The sequence below is a fragment of the Numida meleagris genome, chromosome 2 (genome assembly GCF_002078875.1).
Source record: "Numida meleagris isolate 19003 breed g44 Domestic line chromosome 2, NumMel1.0, whole genome shotgun sequence".
NCBI lineage: Eukaryota > Metazoa > Chordata > Aves > Galliformes > Numididae > Numida > Numida meleagris.
The window spans coordinates 121,379,135-121,404,311 of record NC_034410.1 but is presented as its reverse complement, the minus strand read 5'-3'; the positions used below and the strand labels follow the sequence as shown (position 1 = coordinate 121,404,311).

Below are 25,177 nucleotides of genomic sequence, written 5' to 3'. Positions count from 1 at the left end.
ATTTTTCATGAGATAATAAAACATAGGTCCCGTCACAAGATCAATGAATCATTTCCAACACACTTCATTTTTCACATTGTTGGAGTATGAGACTCAGCTTTGAAGCTGCCTTGATTTTATTATTTTTCTTATGAAAAAAAATACATATTAGAAAGTGTCAGCTCCTGAAACACTGATCTAGAAAGATCTGTTGATTATCAGCCTCTTCTGAAGTTTCATTCTTTGCATTTCCTCAAAATGACAGTGATTTACAAATCCCAGAACCAAAGGAGAAAAACTTCTGTTTCAAACAAGAATCGCTAACTAAAACAAGCTCATTTTTTTTTGTTATATGCCATTAATTAAGTGCATTACCTCACATTCTGTCTTCAGCTCGTATTGACAGAATTTATATTACTGCAATTGAATTCATAAATTTTAGAAAAACAGTAATCTCACAAAAGGAGCGTCTTCCCTTCTAAGAGTCAGAAACCTTTCTGAGATCATGACATTTTATTTGGGCTCTCATATTTCTTCATTCTTTATAATGGTCATTTTGATCTTTAAGAACAGGTAAGTCACTTTGTTTGCCAAAACAAAACGTGCATGCGGATATTCACCTGTGCATGTATCTGACTGACAGTCCCTCCTAGACACATTTGAATCTATTGGCCAAATGTGAGTAAGAAATAATGTCTTCAAGTTTCCATTTCTCTGTTTCATGGAGCATCAAGAAGAATTAAGGAGACCATGCTTCCTCCCACTGGAGAAGGTCTACAACCTTTCCTGCAGTCCATGCAGGACTCCAAATGGGGCTGCATCTCCAGGCACAGCTGTGTGAGTTCCAAAGCTTCAGTGGTTTTGCTGTCCGATTACTTGTTTCCAATACAGGCAAGAACAATCCTTTCCACTGAGAATTCTCAAGGGTCACAGCAGCTTCTGAAGATTGTCTGTAGTGGATTTTACCCTGATTTTGGCAGAGTGAACTATTCATAAACTATGTAACAGTGTTATCTTTCATCTGAGATGTGCAGAAAGGTTATGAGTACCAAAGCAGTAAGGAAGCGAGTAATGGTTGACTACCATAGAGCATTCATTGACAGAGTGTGTTTGGTTTTGTTTCTAAAATTCAATAGGTAAAACGAATATGTGACAGTTTTATGTGGATGCACAGATAACAGTATTTTTTCTTAGAGTTTCTCTGGCAAGTAGCAGAAGCTTTATGCCCTGCTCAAAGGGAGGAGGTAGAAGAGGGTGGATCTTTTGTGTCAATGGCCTAGTCTATGGCCTAGTTGCCTGGATGTATTTGCATTGTATTCACATTGTTAGTGTTTCTTTCCTCACCATTCTCATGCTTCTAATTGAACACACATTTTGAAAGTAAATGCACTAGTGTTCTTGGAAAGCCCCAAAACTCTTCACATCATTCACTGAGAACTGCAACAACCACGAGACTTCCCTACCATATACCATAATCTTTGGGGTATTGCCTAATGCAGAGAACCCTGCGCTTTCAAAGTGTTTCCACATGCTTGCCAACAAGGTTCCATAGATTTCTGCTTTCATTCTCCTCACTTTGCTTTTGTAGACAATCACAAATGCCAGACAATACTGACCCCCACTACTGAAGAGTAGAACAAGTACATTGGCATTAAGAGAAGTAAACTCCGAAGAAAAAAACACAATACCTTTTTGCACACACTTTTTCCCACAGGAATACAAGGCAAGACTGCAGATCTAATTAACCATCTGCTGGAAAGAAGACTGTCTCATCATCAAGTACCTGTGAATGTTAATGCAAGCTGCCCCGTGCTTCCATGTGGGGTCATTAAGTCTCTGTCTTGCTGCAGCATATGAAGAGTAAAAGCCACAGCCATCTACCTTCTCAAAGGAGTTGATTTCCTTTTACCAATAAGTTACACTTCTGGTTTTCAAGAGAAGGAATTTGACCACTTCCTAGTTTAGAAGTCCTTCCTATTTTCTCCAACCAGTAATGAATTCTACCTTTGGATCAGTCCACGCATCTTATTGTGATCATCCGTATCTGTTTGCTGCCTGCCCAGTTTTCTCCAACTTTTCCTGAGACCTATGCAGTTCTTCATCTTTTTCCTTCTTGCATGACCAAGATCATGAAAAATCTGCTTCTTCCTCTTAGGCTGATCAGACATCCTCTTTAACCCCTTCAGAATTAACACAGCAGTTTTTAGGCTGGAGAATAGAAAAGACAACTTCCCCAGTGATCTCAGAAAGAGGCTAATCTATTCCAATCTGATAAGCTTCTATTCTTCTTCTCCCCTCCTGCAGAATAGTTCCAGTTCTTGGAAAAGGAAGGACAGGGAGCTGTTTCCTCAGCTGCTTTATTCTGGAAGACTGCTAGATGTGGCAGGCTTTGTAAAAGCAACAGTAATTTCAGTAGAAAGATGCTTCTTCTCCTGTGAGTCTGAAACTAATTGTCTTTTCAGTCAAAATACTATCTCACATTAAAAAAATAAAATAAGAAATAATAGTTTATTTACATAGCAAGCATTTCTGATATCTGTTGCTATACATTAATATATATAGAGAGACAAGCATTAAGCTTTAAAAGCACAAAGACATAGGTCTGTGGGAAAAAGGCTTTCAGGCAGTGGTGTCAAACATCATCCAAAACAAGCCAGACTTCAGCATGTTCCATTGGAGGCATGATATGTTATCTAATGGCCATGGTTAGAGATTAGCACATGTCCTTCTGGAAGGATGGATTTCTCCAGCTGTCAGACTGAGGAATTCAGGCCTGGAGAGCTGACACTAATGTAAAACTGCCCATGAACAGGACAGAATGCCCATGTCAATCTCTTCTTCTGATCCCAAATATTCACCACAGGATGCTTTATAACAAGGTCACAAAAATGTATGACAGCCTAATTCTAGCTGTAAGGACTGTGTCATAGAAAACCTCCAGTTTTTCCATCATCAAAACATAACTCTAAAAAAGTGTTGAGGAGTGAAGTTACACCCATGAAATAGGTTTCCACATGCTTATATTGGAAGTGGCTGAAAATTAGACATTTTCCCTGAACACCTGAGGAGGAATGTAAATTGGGAGATTTCAGTGGGAATGTGATCTTATTGTTTTCCATGGAGGGAGTACTAGTAATACTCAGGCTGATGAGACTATGGGAGCAGATCTGACACCATACATACTGCAAACTAAAAACTAAAATGCAGGGAGCCCATGGCTGCTGCTCAGGAAGCAGCACACACTGAGATTTGTCCATGGGTCCAAAATATAAGAAATGGTTCCACTGTGTGTTCCCTGCACAAAGACTAACCATGCATTCCACAGAACAAGGCAAGCAGACCAGGGCAGCGGGAAAACAGAATGCAGAAAGGAGAATTGCCCACAAAATCAGGCTGCCCAAATTCATGATCAGGCTGCTGCCACAAGTTAGCATCATCCTTCCTAACAAATCCTATAAAGAGAATAAGATATTAATTTGAATATCTCAGATTTTTAACAGAAATAATTTAAGCACAAGTCATAATAAAAGAAGAGTGAAACAATCTTCAACATAGGATTAATTTTCCTTTTTCGTATCTTGCTATCTGCTTTTCTTACCCTCTCCCTTTATCTCATTCATAGGTAATACTAATATTTGCCTAGTCTTGATGTTATATTGGGTATCTTGAAAGTGAATGAGGAGGCCAAAGTACTAGCCATAAAGAAATAAAAGTATGAAAACACACAGCAAATACAGAAGTGCACAAAGATCAGCTGTGTTGCTTACACTGCCTGTGTCCCAATTCGCTCCACTTTACCCTATTCCTTCATGGTTTTTTCTGCTTAGGAAAAAAACTGCTACAGAGCTTCTGGTTTAAAAGCAATGCTGATGATAAAAAAAACTTTCATATTTCACACATCTGAAGTAGCAACATGAGTAGTGAATTTATATTCTGCAGCACTACTTAAGTCCTTTGAAAAACACAGCAGGCATTGCTTGTGGATTCCTTCACTAGGAGGAGAAATTTGAACTTTTCTTTTAACAACGAAATCTGAAACTTGGGCAAAATAATCAGAATTTTTCTCATGGTCTTGGTAGCCAGGCACATGGTGTATACAAACTAACATAAAAGAAGGGGTCTTCAAATCTGCCCCTTATCGTGTAGATGACTCCAATGAAATGTCCAAGGAATAAATTTGAACATAGAATAAATCTCATTTAATCAAATGCAGTCCAAATCTAAACAAAATGTGATTAATTTGGATTCTTCAAAGATACATACCGCTTGAATGATTTTGTCTTTTCATTCCCACTAAAATCTATGTCTGTCTTAATAGAAAATTTCAGACTGAAATGTCTACCTCCTTTTGCCTGCCTCAGAGATTTCCAGAAAGAAAGACTGCTAATTGTTTCCTGCCTAGCTGCATATTGCTAACATAAGGATACCTTCTCAGACCAGCATGATGCTGGGGCTACATAAGAGGTCCCCAGTGAGCAATATGAGAATTCACTTCCCATGTGTTTGTCATGGACATCTTTTAGTCTAATCATATTTAGACAGGCAGATCCTATATAAAATTGATGGTGATTCATCTTCATTGTTGATAAGCAAAATCTCTGGTGCTATAAAAGCTATGATTCCTTCCATACACACCTTCTTATTCATATTCAAGAATGCCAGAGACCTGGATGCACATACATATGTGTCTTTAAATGTTTCAAGCTTCAGGAAGACTCACAGCACCAAAGAACTAGGCCCAGCTAACTATTTTTGACATCTGTAGAGGATGAACAGTGACTTAGAGAAGAGGCTGTCAATGAACTGTGCAATGTGGCTGAATGTCTCATGTCTGCATTCCTGCTTTAGACGGAGGGATTGCTCCTTTTTAGCACTGAAATACCACATATGCCTTGGCTGCATAAAATAAAGTACAATAACTGTTTTCCATTCCATACAGATGAAAATTCTATTCTCCCTCTCTAGCAGATATTTCAGCTAAAAAACAGGGATCCAGGGCTTCCTGCTCTCACTGCACTTAGCACTACCACCCCCATAGAGGAAATGTGCAGACAGAAGTGAGATGCATGGGATGTAATGACTACAGTGACCTGTGTTCTTGAACTCATTCATATCAGTGATTAATTTTTCTTACAGAAAGCTGCAAGCTAAAGGATAGGAGGACATTTGTAAAATAACAATGAGCATGGCCAGAGGGGAAGGAAAATTGCATCAGACAGGAACACATTCTGAATGCTGACTCACATTACCTCCCTTGCTGCCTTCAAAGCTCTCCTTAATCTCTTCATACTTACAGTTAACAGCTCAATCTACAACACCAGTGCCCTTGCCACCCCCATTCTTTAGTTTTTTGTTCTCCTTGCACTCCTATGTTTCTAATTTCTTTTCTGACGCTTGCTGAGCCACTCTGTTCTTGATGTCATCCATTACCTCAGACAGTCCCTTAGGCATTGCAAGAGAGTCCAAAAAAGACTGCGGGAGTATATCTGGAACTGAATAAAAACAGTCCTGAGCCTAATCTAATCTACATTTTACTAATTATAAATAAATATACTATGGAACCACCTGCATGAGAAAGTCAAATTACACTTTTTTTAGAGGCTATTTAGTCTGCAATTTTAAAAGAGCTAATAAATGTAACTCTAAAGGATGAGGCTGATCTCAGCTTCATATACAGAACCCAAACAGTTCCTTCACAAAATGTGACTGGCAAACCATCTCACCATTTAAAAAACCCTGAGATTGTATGTCTCAATTTTTCATCATCATAAATTTCAAGAAAGATATAGCCTACTCTAAGCCCTAATATATACAACTTAGTTGTCTTCATAAAATAACCTATCTTCTAATTCACAGGTTATATACTGCATAACTGACTGGAGAAAAAGAAGTAGAAAAGTGTTCATAATATTGTTTTCTCATATTTGTGTGCATGAGGAAATTGCCATTTTCACCCAAAGGTAGAAGACACTGGGTATTCCATCAAAACCCTATCCTGCATAGTCAACAATGTTATGTGACTGCATTCCTGCTCAGAATAGCATCATTTGTCAGATATAAAATACTTACTGTTTCTGTTTTGGATATTTACTTAAGATATGAGATAAATAAACCTTTGTGGATTAAACCTGCCTCTGAAGTAGAAAGCACAATCTGAGAGCATGTTCTTATTCCTACAGCTAACACTGTGTTGGGTACTGGTGGTCAAACAAGAAGCTATGCTTTTAGTTGTCCTGGAATGATTTAGCTGGGAAGAAAATGCATTTTATCAAGCATTTTAAAAATAAATATATTTTTTTCAAACATAAGAACCACCATAGGTTTTCTGATTGTAATTCTGAGTAATTAGAAATCTAAGTAAGGTAACCTATGTCAAAGTCAGAAATGTATATGTGCAACATAAACAGTATAAACTCGTCAGAATCCTTTCACAATATGGCTGCAAATGAGAAGTAAAAAACATGAATGCTACAGTGCAATACACATGGATATTTCCCAGCCAACACACTGCCTATTTGAAGGAATAATGCAAGGTAAGGACACGGTCCAGAAGCACATCCCCTCACATCAGTAAGATCAGCAACACCCCCCTGTCCTAGAAAAGAGCAGCTAAGAATTCACAATTCACTCATGGCACAGACACAGCAGAACTTTGTATTTCCAGAGCTGAATCTGGAAATTACCATTCAGATTAATGGTTTTAAATACAGACTGAACTTCTCCAGCATAAAATCAACTTGTGAAGGAGTTGATTCACATGATATTACAAGAAAGCCAATGCCAGAAAAGGGCAATCTCACTAGAAGAATTGATATGGATCTCTCAGCTGCACAGCACATTTAAGATGTTATTTCCTTGTAGCCATATAAAATACTCTCAGTACTCTGGAAGTTCAAGTAAACATCTGAAAATCCATCCATCATCAATTTTCATGAGGATGTATTACAGATGACATTGAAAAGTCCTTTAAAGTTTTTTTTATTTTTTCATGCTCCCAAAACAGGAAAAAAACCCATGAAAAACAAAAATCTTTAAGTATATGTATTTATTAACATCGGATTTTTAAATGCAGAGATACAGTTATTTCAACAATACGCTTACAGTCCTGCTCCATTGTTCCTGATGCCAAAACAAAAGAGAAAGAACACCTTGGTCTACTGCCTTTTGATCAAAAGAGACAAACTGTGGAGTCAGATATTTATGCACAAACCTCATTAATAGCAGAATCAATTACATTTGCACATGAATGGAAAACTTGCCTCAAAAAAGCACTAAAAAGATTAAGAACTTTCGCTATCTTGTCAATCTCTTAACAGAGAAAAGCTATTAGTATACATGGAGAAAATACATATATTTAGGATACTACGATGAAGTTCTCAAAATCCATGTCACTTTGAATGCTGTAACATTGAAATACAAATTAGTCTTTTAATATGGACAACCAGTTGTGACACAAATACAAATAGCTCTTCCTCAATTCCATAAGTATGATTTAGTGAATACAGATTTCAGAATAGACCTCTGTTACACCCGTCCTTTGTTTTACAAAGTTAAAAGCTGACTTTGATATCAATGGTAATGAAGCAATTTGCTATCCTTTCATATTTTATATGAATATCAAATATCAAGAGTGCTCTCTTTTATTAACACGCATAACTGGTGCAGCTCAGAGCAGAACATGCTTAATCTGAAAACAATTACTGAAAAATAAGGTTTTATTTGGAAAACAATTACTTCTCTTAATTGCAATCTCTTTAGTTTGTAATAAGGCAAGCACCAAGAGATATGGGCAATAGGAAATGCTTTTATACTCATTAGCAGCATCTTCTTTCTTCCTTCATACTAATAACAAAAGCTAATGCTAAAGCAGTTATGAAGAGCCAAACAGGTTTTTTATTTCCATTTTAATAATAGGATTTTCAAACGTAAATTTTATCTTCTGAAAGTGAAATTCCCTTTTCACATCTCAAAGTTTCAGCCTCCAAACCTACAGCTGGAGTCCTGTTTAAGTGCAACAGAGGATGCAAAGCAAGACCATCTCCTAGTTCCAGAGATCGCCGCGCTCAGGGGCAACAAACCTGAGCCAGGTCCTAAAGGAACGATGCACTCACCATCCTGAAATACCGAGGCTGAGTTGGGCGCCAGTTATCGACCAGGGGGAGATCAGGTTCATTCTCAGCATTCTTGGATAAGCTACGGAGCTTCGCCATCTGCAGGAGAGCAAAATCAAAGTGTTGTCATAGAAATCCCTTGGGATCAAACCCATAGCCTAGTGGTTCAACAAAGCGGCTGGTCCAGCCTCAGATGCAGGGGAGAAAGCCTCCTTCAAATTTTGAGGATGTTTTTCACTCTGTCACCACAATAACTACATTCACCTTGTTTTCCTACCAGTAATATTCTTATAAATAATAGACAAAAAATGGGTCATGTGTGAAGCATTGTGAGAAATTAAGTACCATCATGTATGTATTGTTTACAGAACTGTGAACAGCTACAGAAACAGTAGGAAGTCCTCATAATATCTGACTAAAACAGCCTAACAAACTTCTACTATTAGCCTATGTCCTACTAAACTTCTATTTTAACCCCGCCCTAATGTCTGTTAACCAGCAACTAGAACTGAAAGGTGTTAGGGGGTGTTAAGACTAAATGATAAACTAATTGATCGCTTCTGTGGTGGGTCTGTAGCAGAGGATATATCCTGCTGCTGAGACATGTATATTATTGGTTAAACCTGGATAATGACCTGGACAAGACTTCAGATGGTCTGTAAACAGGGTCTGCCGCTTCACTTTCTGGCTTTTTTTTTTTTTTTTTAAATAAATCAACCTGTGTTCTTTTTGAGAGATGCTACACAAATTCTGCCCATACTCTTCAAAACTGTATAATTCTCTTCCTCTACTGCTCTTTGATTTTCAAAAACATATAGCCACTCATAGACACATTATGTTCATTTGTTGCCACTGCCATGTATGACATTAGACAGAAAGCCTATCAGCTGTGATTCACACACTTGACATTTCCCTGTCCCTGGCTTACTGTGAAGAGGATGCATGTATTTTTCCCTCTGTACACCTGAAAATGTATCCCCACGCATGGCGCACGTTTCATTTCCTCACAACTAGCTTCAATACGCTGATGTATCTGCCTTCTATAGCACAGGGTTCAAGTCTAATGGAAGCAGAACTTCTGTCTGGGCTGTAAAGTCTACATTCACCATGACTCTATTCATTCTAGCTTATGGACTGAGCTAGCTCATCGATCTCAATGTTGCCCTTCACTACATAGCTTAGAGAAAGCCTGAGCAATGACACGGTCACATTTATACTCAATATATATCAGATGGATTATTCATCTGAAACTAAGTTTACTATTTCAGATGAAAAGTAATTGGCATGGGAACAGTGGGATATGAAAATAGTTCACCAGTTTTGTTAATACTGAAAAAATACTGTTAGGGAAGAGACTACTGGTTTTTATTATGTTTTGGAAGATGCTTTGGAAAAAAAATGTACCTACTGAGTAAAAAACCACAATCAATACATATATCCAAGCTAGTTTCAATCCCCTGCCATGGGCAGGGTTGCCATGCACTAGATCAAGTTGCCCAGAGCCCCACCCAACCTGGCCTTGAACACCTCCAGCTATGTAAGGATGAAAAAATGAGTCTGCAATTGGATAGAGGCATTCCACAGTTAAATTCCAGCTCTTTAATGAAAGAGCAGCTACACCCACATTACATCTCTCACAGAGATTTATGGTGAACTGATTTTTCCCACAGAGAACTGATTCTCAGTGACTGCACTTATTCTTGTGGCTAATATGCTACTACCAGCTGGCTGAAAAACATCCAAGTGATCCGCATGCACGTGCACTTAATAAATACTAAATAAATAAATACCGCAATGGCAGCACACTTTCCAAGATTAGAAATAATTGGTAACATGATCCTTTTTTTATGAATACATCCTATAAACTGCAGACACTCTGGAGTAAGAAGAGTCTATTGTATACAGCACCTTATATACACTGATAATTCTGCCTGTAAAGAATTATCTCAGGAAAAAGCCAACGTCTCACCTCCATGTAGAAACTTCCTTTTTACCTTAAATGCTATTTTTTTTTTCTGTAGTAGGGCCAGCTACAGATCTGCCTGTATTTCTCCCAAGACTCACTAAGTTCAGACTAGCTGAAAAAAGGCTACAACCCAAACAGACCAGTGATCCAAAAGTCTTCTCATGAAGTCGGATCAATGATGTGATTAGTCATTCCTTGCAAAACTCATTTTAAATCAGAGGTGCACAGTAATGACTACATCTTCCCCAACAAAATTTGTAGTTGGTCATCTATGATGTAAACCTCCAAGCAGGTTTGATAGTAACCAGATAGAGCATATCTTGCTAAGCATATCAGCTAAGGTTCACATCATACCTGAATTCTATTCTTTGAAAGTTAAAAAGCCAGATAAATACACAGTAGAAAATAGATTTTTTGTGATACATGCCCATCAATCAAAACAATGAAATGTCTTATCACCTGAGGATTTAAGATGAAAAGTTATGTGTCCACCTGTACTATCTACATAACATGTCCATCACTTGGCTAATGTTCAACTTCTCACTGTGCTGAAGTCTTAAAAATTGTGCTATCACATCATTGCAGTCTGCTAAATAGAGGAATAATCTCAGATTTAAAAAATTAGTAGAATCACTGGGTGATGAAAAAAGGCATTCAGATGTATATAAATGAGAATGAGAACAAACATTAACGTGAACACACTCAGAGAATATAATTTGTCGAAAAAAACCCTGCAGTCAAAATTGCTGGTGTAAACCCAACAACAATCTTTAGCTAAATGCTTCAATGTTCTGATTTAAATGGACACAGAACACAGGCTAATGGCTAGAGTTTTCCTGTATTGCGTCTTGGGAAATGCAGGGTTTAGAGCTCAGTGTAAAATAAAAGGTGTGAACCATATGCAGCTCCATCCTTTACTATTACCAAGAGTTAATACCAGGAGGACACTGATAGGGAAACAAAAAGAGGATGCTCTCTTTTCTTTAGCTGATACCACAAGAGGTCTTTTGTCCATCTGAGCAATAACTCTATATAGTATTTATATTCTACAGTAATTACTATGGTAATTACTGCTTGCTATCAATCCTACCTCAAACTGTAATTAACTCTTAACACATCCATCATGTTACAAATTTACTGATTTACAAAGTTGTCTGATATCTGCTAATTTAAGCCACCTCTCTGATGGGGACAAGGAAACAATTAGTTGTTCCCAGCTGAGAAAGTCATAATCTCTGCTCCTATTAGTTAATGCAGAAGTCATACAGATACAGATAAGGAGATGGGTCTCGTAGGCTGATTGCACGTAATAGTCTATAGACTGCAGTCCTACGAAGATTTTTAAAGATTCCGTGAGGTCCCAAAATACGAGGGCTGCTCTGAAAGTAATGCCACCTATTTTATTATCTTGGCCCATGATGTCAGAGGTGAATGTTGGTGGTATGGCAGTAGAGGTTGAACCTTCTATCAGTATTCCATTACATTTTGTTGGCAGCAGAGGGGCAGTCTGGCAAAATGGCATCTGACATGGAAGTGCGTATGAAGGAAAGGTGTGTCACTGAATTCTTCCATGTGGAAAAATTGGCATTTGCTGAAGTTTATAGAGACCAAGCTGTGGGTGTGAGCACAGTGAGGCACTGGGTGGTGTGTTTCAGCAGTGGCAACAGCAGGTCACCTCCGCTGGGGCGGATTTTTACAAGCACAATATGAAGGCTCTAGTTCATGTCTGGTGAAAATACACAGTTAATGGTGGTGACCATGCTGAAAAATAGTGTTTTGTAGCTAAGATTTGCTCTAAGACTGTTATTGAGCTCTCTGTATCTGTTGTAGTGTTCATGGAAATAAATAGGAGGCATTACTTTCGGAGTGACCTACCTAGTTTCAAAGGCATTCAGTTCTTTACTGTCCTTTTAATCATGGAACTTCTCACAGCATCCAGTAAGCATTTTCCTTATCAAAGGAATCAGATCAGTTTACAGTGTATAACTAAAATGAAGTGGGTAAAATATTATTTACTTGAAGTTTACCTGGTCTGAGCTGACTATGATAGGCTCCCGAAGAACAATCCAAGTGATGCACTCTTCACAAGGTGGAGTAGTGAAAGAACCATGGTATGTCCAGTAGTCATGGGATTTAGGGAAAAGAATTGAAGGATCGAAGTTTGGAAAAGGAGCTTCTTTTCCCTTTACAAAAAAACAAAACAAAACAAAAAACCAAAAAGAATAGAACACACAAAAAAACACAGAAGAGTTTTCAACAGCTCTAGTCAAGATTAGGTAAAGATTCAAGCCTGGCATTTTAAGAAACGGCACGACTCTTGTACATTAAAAACACATACATGGTCTGAAAGCACACATCTAAACAACACAATCACAGAATCATTGAGTCGCCTAGGCTGAAGAACACCTTCATCATCAAGTCCAAGCATAAACTTGACCTACCAAGATCCATCACCAAACTCTGTCCCTTTGTGCTATGTCCACACATTTCAAGTAATGATACAGTGCAAAGGCAAGTTGACTGAATAACCCCCAGAGATGGAGAATGACACAACTCCATGGTACTACTTTTTAAACTTGACCTCACTCATGTAAAGCAGCATTCAGTACCAAAGTGTTTCACTCCTTTCTGTGCAGAAATGCTCTCTTCTTTCTGGCCTGCTTTCTCATGGCAATTCTGCCTATGTTATGAATTGGGTTAGGTCACTATACAGTGAAGTAGGACATGAACTTCACATTTTTAATATTTGTGTTGATAACAAAGAAGACAGACTAGCAAATGTATATTAATGGTGAGATTCTTATGACATGAAGTTTTCTGAGACCCAGTGTCTAATGAGTGGCACTTCTAGAGAACCATTAAGCAGAGTATCTCAAGGCAGAGTGAACTATTCTCCAAAGGTGCTGTTCCTTCCTAACTGTCTACTTCAGGATTAAGACTGCATGTTTAGATTTGAGGAGAGTGAAGCTTGGTGAAATGATTCTTGTTTTCACAAAGTGTTGTAAGGCCCATTAAAGCCAATGAAGGCTCTTATGTGAGCAGAAAAAAAATAACTTTTCTTGTTAAGGAAAGTTACCCTTGATTTTATTCACAAGTATACTCTGGCAATGTTGCAAAGTATAATTTGAAAACTACAAAGTCATGCTTCTTGATGTTTTTTTTTTTTTATCCTAAGTATTCCCAGTAATCTTCTTATTAAAGATTGAAGATTAAACATAAAGATTAAACATTGTTACCTTTGTTTTGATAGCATTTATTTCTTCAAGAATTCTTTTCATCTCTGGTTTGGGTGTTTTCCCTACCTGTAAGGAAGAAACAATGAGCTATCCAAAGAGTTCTGCTGATCAGTTTTCTTCTTTCTGATATTCTTTACATGTGCATCCAAACATAAATCAACTACTAAATTATAATGCATCAACCTAACCTCTAACTCCTACCAGATAAGTAAGATATGTCTTCTGCCTGTACCTTCTGTATCTTCTGTCTGTACCCCAATGGTACTGTGATTCAAATGAGGAAATGACATCAGTATAGAAGCTCAGCATTGCAGATAATTTTGCAATGCAGTAATTCCTTTTGACATTGTGTTTTAGCCTAACAAAGGCAAAGAACTCTTCAGATTCAAGTACAGACTTTGGAAAAGTTTCATTCTGGTTTAAAATTGAGACATGATCGTATCTACCACTGGCAACTGCTGATCTCAGAAAGCTGCTGATCTATTTTATCTCCGGTGTACATTAATTAAACAAGACCTAGCAAAAGCCAGTATTTCAAGCTAAGACTGCATGCCTCTAAAAGGATTTTTTTTTAAAGGATGAGTTACATGTATAGTCTATGAGTTAGTTTTGCCTAGGAAAAAGTTCACAAATAGCCTAGAAGCGATATCTGTCCTTGAAATCAGCCTATGACTAGCACAAAAAACAGCTGACTGCTATTGGTCTAAGGGCCACTACTGACACTGTGTCCCCAAAGCAGGGGAAAATACATCTGGATTTACAGCTTCCACCAGCCACATAGTGTCACTACAGCTGCTGGGACAAGTACTAGACACCATTTGAAATAACATGACTCATACTCTGTATCTTGAAAAGCATGCACTGTGGAAAGTCAAGCCCTTCAGTGTGATATGAACCCTAGAAAATATATTCAGAAGGTTTTGGTTTTTTAACTCTGCAAGAATAGAAACCTCTACAGTAGCAGTACAAAGGAGGAATAAGATCTACTTACTTGCAAAAAAATGGCCAAAACAGCTATACCATCTGTTCTTCTCACAGCATCAAGGTAGTTACTGTATTTTGGATTCCAGTGTAATAAATGTAGCTGAAAACAAAAAGATATAAAAAGAGATCCATTACTGAGCTGTAAGCCATTAGAGGCTGCATTTAGAGTTCTTCATGTATATGAAAAAGTTTGGGGCCACAAAGAATGAGGACTAGGCCTTCAAAAAATTAGACAGCAATGGAAATATGAATTATACCAATCACATTACCATTTAGAATACTATTCTACTTAAAAATAACCTACAAACATCTCAGTATATAAACAGCAAAGAATAACAGAAATTTCACCTAGAAGCTAAAGAAAAGATGTTTAAGTAGACAGGCAGAATATACATGTAAATCAGAAATGATCTACCTGTATGTGATTCATTTGAATTTTTTACAAATTAGAGTAATTTGTATATGTATGCTCTATATATTATTAATCTACGCTTCTTATCTTCCCTTACCATCCTCAAGGAAGAAAATCAAAGTAACATATTTTCTTATTTCTGTGGCCACAATTCTTTGCTTTCACTATGACACCACTCTTTCAGAATAGTGTTTTACTAAGTTTGCATTGCTTCTCAGTAATTCAATCTTGATGTCCTATGTTTCAAGCCACAATGGCTTGAAAACATGGAAACTTTTGTTTCACACTGTATTTTTCTTTTCTTGTGTAACAAGGATTAGTTTAGCTCAACTCACAATTATAAGAATCCATGGAAGAACAACATGTCACAAATAAATAAAGTTAGACCTGCTTGAAAAGCAGACAAATGACAATTTTTGCCTCCCCCCAAACTGATAACAATAAATGTTACTTTATACCCTATTTTAAAGTAAGAAGTGGTGACACTTACCTCTCCTGCATATCTCACTCCATTCACAACATGCTCAGAGCCATGGTCATCAGACGAACCCCAATGAAAGTGAAGCTGACGCAGCCTGTAGACTCCCTGAAGTGGCCCACCTCTCAACACTGTAATTGACAATCTGTATCAGCATTAGATTAAGGTATATTTCTTTCTTTTTTTTTTTTTTTTTTTTTTAAGAAATATGTATAGAATTTAAAAAATATTTACATACAGTTACTGTATGGAGGTCCTGCATTCTCCGAGTACCACATACATTTCAGAAATTTGCAAGAGCACTTCAGGCAATCATTTTCAGCCATAAGCACTTACAGGCAGTGAGTATCTAGGCTTCCATTACAGTCAATTGAGATCATTGTTTTAATTCCGCTGCATAAATGTGAGCAACTGAGATATGCCAAAGACATCTGCACAGGGCTGGGAGATATGATACAAGATATGTAGGAGAACTGCACATTTCTAAAGCAGCACCTGGAGCAAAGTGATAGACATTGTATCATCAAAAATGGCATGAGATACCTATCGTTTAGCTAACTGAATTAGGCCTCTAATCAGAACAGTCGGGCCTCCACAGTAATTCTGCTTGCTTTAAGCAGACACTCAGCAGACGGTGACCCCAATTGCTCTCTAGACTCGATTCAGTGTGGCTCCACTGCCAGTGGGTAAAATGTAAGTTTAGATATGTAGCTCACCTACATTCAAAAACCCACATCAGACACCTAAGTTTAGGCATCTCAATCTCCTTCTAAATTCCATCTCATATTTACCTATGTCAAAGCGCTCAAAAATATCCATGCAACTCTTCAGACTGAGTCTGTTACAGCAGGTAATGACTTATTTGTTTTAAAAGCTAAGAAAACACTGATGCTGCTTCTGTTATAATGGCCACTACTCCTGCCTATGGTAACAGCAAATGAGCCAGAAAAGCAATCACTGAGAATGCAATCTATTGTCCTAAAGAAAATTTCAGCCTGTGACAAGCAACAGCCCATATTCTAAATAATCTTAACATTTACTCAGCAATGGAAGCAGCGTGTTTGAAAATAACTCACACTAAATAGGGAAGAACTTTTCAACATTCATCAAATATTAATTAATATTCAATTCTCATACGTATTATTTGGAGATAAAGTTAATAAGCATTCCTATAAACCATTCAGCAGTTCTCAGGAACAGGCTTTTATAGGTTAAAGAAAAATATCCTTCGATCTGGAAAGATAAGGAATAAAATCTATGGTCACCTCAAGAAATAAAGGACTAAGAACATAAAGAATACTTTTTATTGAATACTGAGAGCAAGCTGTTACTCTCCATGAATGCCTTTTACTTGTTTCACAGACATGCAGTACCATGACTAATGCTGATATAGATACAGTAACAGTAGTAACTAGTAAGGCCATCAATTCTCCATTAAAATAGATCTCTAAGACCAAATAATCCAGTTTAAGACCAAAATGTGTCATTATTCACACAGATGGGCCATCAGCAGACATTTTTGATCGGGTATTGCGTGAAGCTCTGCCTTACTTCATGCCAACACATTCCTGCTTCACACATCTATAAATAAACTAGCTTTTACTTAAGACATTCTGAGCAGACAGAATGATGCAAAGATGGTGGTGCCTATAAACCAATTTTTCTCCACAAACTAAAAGGTTTTTTTTCTGTTTCATAAGTGAATTGGCCAAGAAGACCAATGGCATCCTGGCTTGTATCAGAAATAGTGCGGTCCAGTTGGAGCAGGGAGGTCATTGTCCCTCTGTACTCAGCACTGGTAAGGCTGCACTCTGAGTACTACGTCCAGTTTTTGGCCCCTCACTGCAAGGAAGACATCGAGATCCTGGAGCACGTTCAGAGAAGGGCAACGAAGCTGGTGAGGGGTCTGGAGCACAAGTCTTACAGGGAATGGCTGAGGGAACTGGGATTGTTCAGTCTGGAGAAAGGAGGCTCAGGAGAGACTTTATTGCTCTCTACAACTGCCTGAAAGGAGGTTGTAGTGAGGTGGGGAGTCAGCCTCTTCTTCCAGGTAACAGCAATAGGATGAGAGGTAATGGCTTCAACATGTGCCAGGGGAGATTCAGATTGAGTATTAGGAAAAATTGATTCTCAGAAAGAGTGGTAATGCATTAGAACAGGCTGCCCGGGGAGGTGGTAAAGTCACTGTCCCTGGAGGTGCTCAAGATACATGTGGATGTGACACAGAGAGACATGGTTAGTGGGTATGGTGGGTGTGCGTTGATGGTTGAACTAGATGCTCTTCCAACCTTAATGATTATATAAGTGTGCAGTATAAAAAACAAATATATGAAATGACAATTTAAGTAGAAATTACCACAGTAAAAGGAAAGTCTCCTATACTTAAAGAAACATAAAATAAAACAGTTACAGGAATGAAGTTTTCTAGTATCTAAAACAAAAAAAATCCAAAGTGATGTCTGTAAAGCTCCAAGTTAATGAAAGGAATCTTCATTTTGGTTAAATGCATGGCTTGGAACCTAAATTCTAAACATATCTTCATTCTTCTGGGATTTTGTTTTCAGATAGTACTAATAAACTCACACCCATATTCCAGTTAGAAAAAGAATATGAGATCAGCTCCTATAAAAAAAATCTCACCTTCTACTTTGTCCCTCATAAACTGAGCAGCTAGAGACAACGGGCTAATACATCTTTTCTCATTCTCAGGATGGTCAATTGGGTAGGTGCTTGCCTCAGAAAGAGTACACGAGAATGCAGGCTAGGCCAAACAGTACTCTGCATATCACCCTGTGTCCCACAGGGAAATGAAGATACAATAAGAGGTTGTTTTTTTTTTGCTTGGTTGATTTTATTTTTTAAAGTGCCTCCACCTGCTGGGCAGTGGCAGGGGTCTGGTTGTTAGGAGGTCCTGGTGTCAGCTGCCATCTGATCTCACTAGAGTACCACTGGCAAAATTATGCCAACATGAACACCTTCCCTGGTGGCTATGAAGGCATACTAAGGAAGTGGAAAAACAGGGAGCACCAAAGAGAGTCATGAAGCCAGTTGTGTTTATAAACATGAGAAGAACTAACTGCTCTTACAAGGTTCACCATCCTCACATGTTGCCGAACCCATAAAGTGGACTCTATAGTGAAATGAAATTAGTAAGGTATTACTGCAAGACAATTGAAGGCCGTAGCCTCAGAAGCATTTTTGGCTTCAACAGTAACATGGAAGTCCAAAGTCAACAGAAACTCAATTCCTAGATCCACTGAACCCAAGCTCTGCACTGCTCATTAACACTCAATAACTTCATGAAGACACTACAAATGATAAATGTGCTAAGCACCAAAGGAAGAATTTATCTTCGCAGCCTTTAGCGGAATGCAGTATACCATCCAGTGGTATGCGGCATAGCAACTGGGGTACATAAGCATTGGAATTAAGCTGTACTATTTCTGTAACACCTACTGAGTTATAGTGTCCATTTAGTACCCAGGAATCAAGCATATCTACAGTGTGCATGGATAGACTTGCCAGTTAAAGTTACTGGGTTTTGTCCTCATTGTAAAACAAGTTAACAAATAAATGTTTATTCATCAGAAGTTGATAATCAAAAACTCATTTTATTTTTAACAAAAGTAAGTGAGATTTCCCACAAGGTGGTACTCTTGGAAATGGTGTCCACAAGCCCTAGTCATGCTAAAGCAGAAAAACAAGCAACAAGCTCTCACTATTTACAGTAACAGTTTGCCTTTGATAAGAAAACAAGAGATTCTGCAAAAAGCATCAAGGCAGCCTTATAAAAAGTGTGCCTGCACGATGGTACTCCAAGCCCTCAAATGTCATCCATCAGAAAGTCATTAAAAGGATAAGCAGGAATCCACTTTGTCCATCGAACTTCGATAGAATATATTAAGGAGATAACAAAAGCAATATTTGACATGCCTTAGCCTGTCTTTCTCCAGCTGCTGTGTCTGTGTTCCAGAAAAAGACTTATACATCTTTACCACTTATTTAGTGATTCGATCTAACCCACTGTCCATAGGAATGACAAAGAAAGCTGCAGTCATTTTAAGGAAGTTAGAAGCTACAGAACTCACGCAACATCACAACAATGGTTCTTGCAGTTAGATGGTTTCAGCATGCTCCTCTGGTGCAAATATTTTTTGGAATTCTAAAAGCAAAAAGATTCTCCTAGTAGAAATAACACTGCAGTCCTATTTCAAAAGGAAACAGAGTCACTGTTGGGTCTAAAAGAATATCTGACTTGCCATTCCAGCCAAGAAATGTGGCAGTGGTGCGTACCTGATAAACAGGTAGGCAGCCAAAGTACCCCAAATTCTGGTGCAGCGTTCTCTTGCAGCTATCACCAGGTGGCACAACCACTTTCTTCGATACAAGTATCAAAGAGAGTCAACTGAGTCCACAGTGATCCATTAACTTTCAGAGTCAAGCAGCAGAGACATGACACAGCTCCTAAAGCAAGTATTTGTCAGAAATGTCTCCAATTATAAAGCAGATTCTTGAAGTAAACCAAAATTTATAAACTGCAGGAGTAGGTCCAAAGATAAAGCAATAAGGCCCTCTACAACAGAAAATGTTAATTACATTGGATCGCACTTTTTCCAGAAAGTTCTCTCCAATAATTTAAGAAACTGTTCATATGGTGAATATTCAAAGTTTTCCTGGCAGAGAAAACACAATGGAAGTGAAACTCTGAGAGGTCAGTTGCAACTTACTTAATAGGGGAAGGTATAAGTCTATTTCGTCTACCACTAAGGAAAACATAGATTAATTACAGATAGAAGTATGACTGCTCTAACTGAAAAATTTATGGAAATAAAAGAAGCCCTTAATTTTTTGGTTAACACAGAAATAATTCAGATAGATAGAATGATAGATAAATAGACAGGTAGATAGAATGGTTTTGTTCCAAGGGAATTAAATATTCCATTTGTTATGATTGTTACTATATAGTCTTATATTATGCAGCAGGTGGTTTATTTACGGAGAAAATAAGTCACTATACATATCAAAAGAAACTTAAAACTTGCTCAAGTCAGTAGGAGTACGCACAGTGGAATTTGTCCTGCAATTAGCACTATATTTGACAAGGAACACCACCCACAGACTGCGGACAATGGTATAACAAAAAAGACATAACAATAAACACTGAATGTTTCTTGCCTTCAAAGAGTTGAAAAATACACCTACTTTTTTTCCAGTGAGTCACTTTTTATTTCTGAGATCAGAACACAACAGTTAGTAGTTTATCTGAGTAGTTTATCTGAAAAAAAAAAATTCAGCACATTCCAAACCTTTCTGCTCTTTCTAGCCAAAGTACCTGTACAGCCCCCATGTGCACACGGTGAGTAACTGTAACACTAACCGATGTTATTACAAGAGGTGCAACCACTGATACATCTGATGCTGTTCCAACATGTAATAAAGTGGGTAAAAAAATAAAGGCAAGCAATGATCATGGAGATCTTCACATATGCCACAGCTACATGTTGTTACTAACGTGTCATGCTATCTGACGTTAAGAATAATATTTTCTACAAATAACAGTAAACATTCCCATTTTGCCTCAAAGTTAATCAATCTTCATTGTCATTTCTGAGTTTTGATAGTGTATTAATTAGTTCACCTTGCATAACACATTCTGATACTGTTTTCATGAAACCCAAGTCATTCAAAATCCAACATAAATTAATGCATGTAGATATTTAAGACCAACAAACTTATTAGCAAAATTTATCCTACTAACTATTGCAGTCAATCCTAATTATTTTGTAATGGCAAATGAAGCTTATAATATAATTAAATTTAAGTCTGTGTGCTGCAGAAGACAGACATCTAATATTTTACTAAAATGGACTTTTCTTCTTACCATCTCATGTGCTATAAATAATAACACAATTCTGTTGACCTCGATAAAAGAATAAAGAGAGAGGTATGCATTTGATTTTTCCCTTTTATCTCAGTACTAATGCAATTTCATACTTCTTTAATGTAACGTTTTTTCCTTTGAAATATAGCCAACAGCATTGACATGAAACTTCAGTGGTTATGCCAACAAGCTAAATGCTTCTAGCACCTGTTGAACGGAACAGACATAACTCTTCTAAATATGTGGCCCCACTAACTCTTAAAAGGCATGCATTATATATGCAGCATACACTTCATCTTGTACTAACTGTGAGTGATGAGATTAAAGATTTTGGACAACATCAAAACATTCTGGATATTGAAGATGAAGCATTGGAATTTCTCAGCTTTCTAATTAAGACAAAATCTCATAAATGCTAAAGGGCATTTTAACTTAAATAAAGTGATTAGGTGGCAACATCTCGTCCATTACTTCATTTATCAGACATCACACAAGTATAGTTTTCAAATATAGTGACTTCAGCCATATACACAGTTACAGATGTTCTTCTGGGCATCTAAGATAGCCTTATATGTAATTCAGTCCTTGCAGGCAAAGTCTGGACTCCGTGCCCATTAGGAAGCCACACAACAGTACCAGACTTTGCGAGTGCATAAATTTATCCTTAACTCATCCTGCATCAAGCTTTTCTGCAGCTTTCTCCATTCCCTAGGATTTTATCTACAGACTTCAAAAGTAGTCTCATGCCTCTACCATCAGAAGTGTGGGATGCTGGAGGCACAGAGTTCCGCATGTCACATGCAGGCACTACACAAGGACCTTCAGACAGCCATGAGCACTCAGAGCGCTCTTTCACACAATTTGAGAAATATACGCTAATATAGAACAGCTCGAGCTGAAAGCAAAACTAACCTGATCTATCAAAAGAATCATCAAACACAACTCTGCAGGTTTTCCCATTATTGAGGATGGTTTTAGCTGCACCAGGGTCGTAACTAGCAAACCATGGCAGCAGGGAGCGGTCATAGTGCACTTCTTTGTTATTGATCTCAATGGGGGACTGATGGCGGCCTTTGGCAATAGGATAATTTTTGTGCCATTGATCTGGTCCTAGAAAAAAAAAATCAGAGAAACGTCATGAAAACCTCTTCCAGCTAGGTACAAATTACAGCGTTTCACAATGAATGGAAGGCTGGCATAGCTGGGCTATGTCAGTAAAAGGCATTAATAAATAGATTACTAATCTGCTGGTTAGTCATGAGTTGTCAAATGCTGCACTGAGCATTTAAATCGCTCTAGCTGGAATATTACATACTGCACATTTTTCACCTGAACCCAAACTCACATCACAAACTGCACATTTTCCTCACTACGAGCTGGACAACACACCAAGAGGAAACCAGAGGTGGATTTGGACCAAAGCAGCAGTGACCAGAAACATGATAGGATACACCCCCTGACCCCACCATGACAACATGCACTCTGCTGGAGACAGAAAAAGCCAGCGGCGGGCAGCTGTCAGTGCCGGCCCGACGCGCTCCCTGGGCCCCGCGCCCCCTCACCGTTGTCGCTGTCGTAGCCCCACGGGTAATAGTTGGGGTTGATCATGGCGCCCTGCGGCCCCTCGGCAGCTCCAGCGGCTTCGCATCACGGCACCTTTTTATACGCTCCCGCCAACTCCGTGCCCTTCCCCGCCGAAAGGAGCAGCGGGGCCCCGAGCGCCGGGGGCGGGGAGAGCCGCGCTCCCTCGCCCCGCCCGCCCGCCGCGGCCCCGCAGTGAGGAGCGCGGGAGGATGGCGGCGTGGGGCGGCTCGTGGGAGGGCCGGGAGCCCTCCTCAGTCCTGAGGTTCACGGGGACGCAGCCCCCGGTCCCTGCTGGGAAGGCCACCGCGAGTGACAGGTGTGCTGTTGCCTGCCCCAGTTGTGAGTGAGGGGGAGGTAGCTGGAAACTACCAAAGCAAGCAGTCCAAATCCTTCCAAGATTTGGACAGCTTCAGACCATTGCAGGTCTGGAGCTGTGGGCTCCATCACCTCTGTTCTCCCTCTTGAGAAGGTGCTGCGCCTCGCCTGTGCACAGCAGTACAGGCCTGTCCTGCTGCTCTGCCACCATGTTTCTCCAAGGTTGCTGGGCTCTTCATGGCTGTTTCCGGAAAGCCTGTTAGCTGTAAGACTGCATCAGGATACTAGGTGTCCCCCGAGGAGCCCTGTTAGCTGTGTGCTCCCCACCTGTGTGTGTTACAGCACAGATTCAGAGGTCAGCTGAGGATGAGGCACCACGTCCAACAGCTTCTGTGTGCAAACAGCTATCACAGATTCACACCCATCCCTATAAAATTTCCACATATACAGCTGGAATCCAGCATGGCTCCCAGGCAAACTGCCTGCCAATGTTAACATAAGTAGCTTCCCCACCGCGTCTCAGTGGTGTTAGTTGTCCCTGGCTTTTGTAAAGGGACTGCATCCTACTACAAGGGTTCTCTGAGAGTGGAAATCCTGCTTGCTCCAAACAAAACCTTAATTGTCAAATTAAGCACAGGGTCTGTTTGTTTTGCTTCAGCTCTAACTTTTTTCATTTAGCAGGGTGTTAATGCATCAAATTGCACTTAAAATTGTGAGCATACTTAGCGTGTGCATGCTCCTTAGGTAACTTGCGTGTGACACAAAGAACTCAACTGGCTTCTAGGAAATATTTGTTGTTCTGGCACAGTAGGAATTATTAAGTGAGTTAGATAAGACAGACATTAGCACCAGTGTTGTAAAGTGAACCAAGGGACTAATGAGGCAGCCGAAAAGACATTGCACTGAAAGGGGAACTACTGTGGTTTAAGCTTTAGTAGGCTTTCTGAATAAAAAATATGTTAATAATAGTGAAGGGAAAATTACATCTTTCTGTACTTATAGCTCAGACAGGTATACATCAAGAAGTGAAAAGAGTGACTGAAGCTGAAGAACCAAGTCAGCCAATGAACAGATATGGATACATGTGTCACAAGTAAACAGAGGCAAGATAACTGCTGAATGTTTGGAGGCACCCAAGGTATTCCATTAGCTTTTTAATAAGAAGATGGGGACTTGAACAGTGTACGCCAGAGCTATGTATTTATGCCCTACAGAGCACATACTGTTTCCCACTTCCTCCTTTTGTTACTCTTGTTTACCATCATCTTCTCACTACCTTGACCTACAGAGAAATCTCCAGGTCCAGAGCATCTTCTGGTGACTCCAAATATACTTGCCTGTCTTCCGCATGGAACTACATTGCAAATGTAACCACAGCCCATCTGAAGTAGCCCAGGGCTATGAAGAGGACCCTGAAATAGTTATAAGAACCTCTGTTTCCAGTCCAGCATTCAATCACCTGGAGCCTATCCCTCTTTTTCCAGTTTGTCAGTGTATTTTTGTTAAAACAACTTTATGTTGCTTCTTAAGGCCAAATTAGAGGTAAGTCAGGGAAACCATAATGAGAAAATGTTTGGGGAGAAGAAAACGAAAAGAAATGGAGTTCTGTTGTATAAGTACAGGCTCATGCGTTGAAGCAAATCAGTGAGTTTCATGTGCCCCATATAAATATTTCCCATCATTACTTTTTTTTTTTTCCAAGTATGTGCCCTACACCCACGCAGGAGCCTGTCCTAGGTCACTGCTTTCTCATAATGTACTGTTAGGGCAGGATTAAACTTTGGGACTCCTACGTATCCATCTCTAAATTTGTGATTTGTGCACTCACAGAATAAGTTGTAGATTGCAAGGGTGCACGATGTGCCCCAGCAGCTGTCTCCAGGTGGAATATTCACTCCTCTACTCCTCAGAAAATCCCTGAGTAGAATAACTTAAATATGTTGACTTTAGTAGCAGAAAATCTCTTTTTCTGGGGAAAGAAAGCTATTAAAAGTCTTCGCTGGGCTTTTTTTTTTTTTTTTTTTTGCTGGACATGGCCTAAGTTCTCTGCATATTACAGACAAGAAAAGCGTAATAAGTAAATATATAGATGGCATTGTAGACAACAGTGGCAATTAAATTTAGTCTAAACTGGAGGCTGAAACTAAAAGTTTTCATTGAGAAAAATTACATTCAGTATTGGATAATTACATATCCCAGCCTGCTACAAATCACATTACATTATGCATGTT

General features: G+C 38.9%; 1 protein-coding gene across 1 annotated transcript; it reads right to left on the bottom strand.

Moving 5' to 3' along the window:
- On the bottom strand, positions 7,037 to 23,214 carry LOC110395051 (carbonic anhydrase 3-like). Its single transcript, XM_021389136.1, has 7 exons — positions 22,610 to 23,214; positions 21,960 to 22,157; positions 15,179 to 15,297; positions 14,284 to 14,376; positions 13,293 to 13,358; positions 12,084 to 12,239; positions 7,037 to 8,189 (listed from the first exon to the last, which is right to left on the bottom strand). Exons 1-7 carry the CDS (start codon positions 22,653 to 22,655, stop codon positions 8,070 to 8,072), a joined length of 798 nt encoding a protein of 265 aa, XP_021244811.1. The 5' UTR covers positions 22,656 to 23,214; the 3' UTR covers positions 7,037 to 8,069.

Coding starts and splice junctions, on each gene's coding strand:
- LOC110395051 (XM_021389136.1), bottom strand. CDS start 22,655: ATGATCAACCCCAACTATTACCCGTGGGGCTACGACAGCGACAACG. Junction 15,298..21,959: donor TGATTCTTTTGATAGATCAG/GTTAGTTTTGCT, acceptor TGTCAATTACAG/TGTTGAGAGGTGGGCCACTT. Junction 14,377..15,178: donor GAGTGAGATATGCAGGAGAG/GTAAGTGTCACC, acceptor TTTTGTTTTCAG/CTACATTTATTACACTGGAA.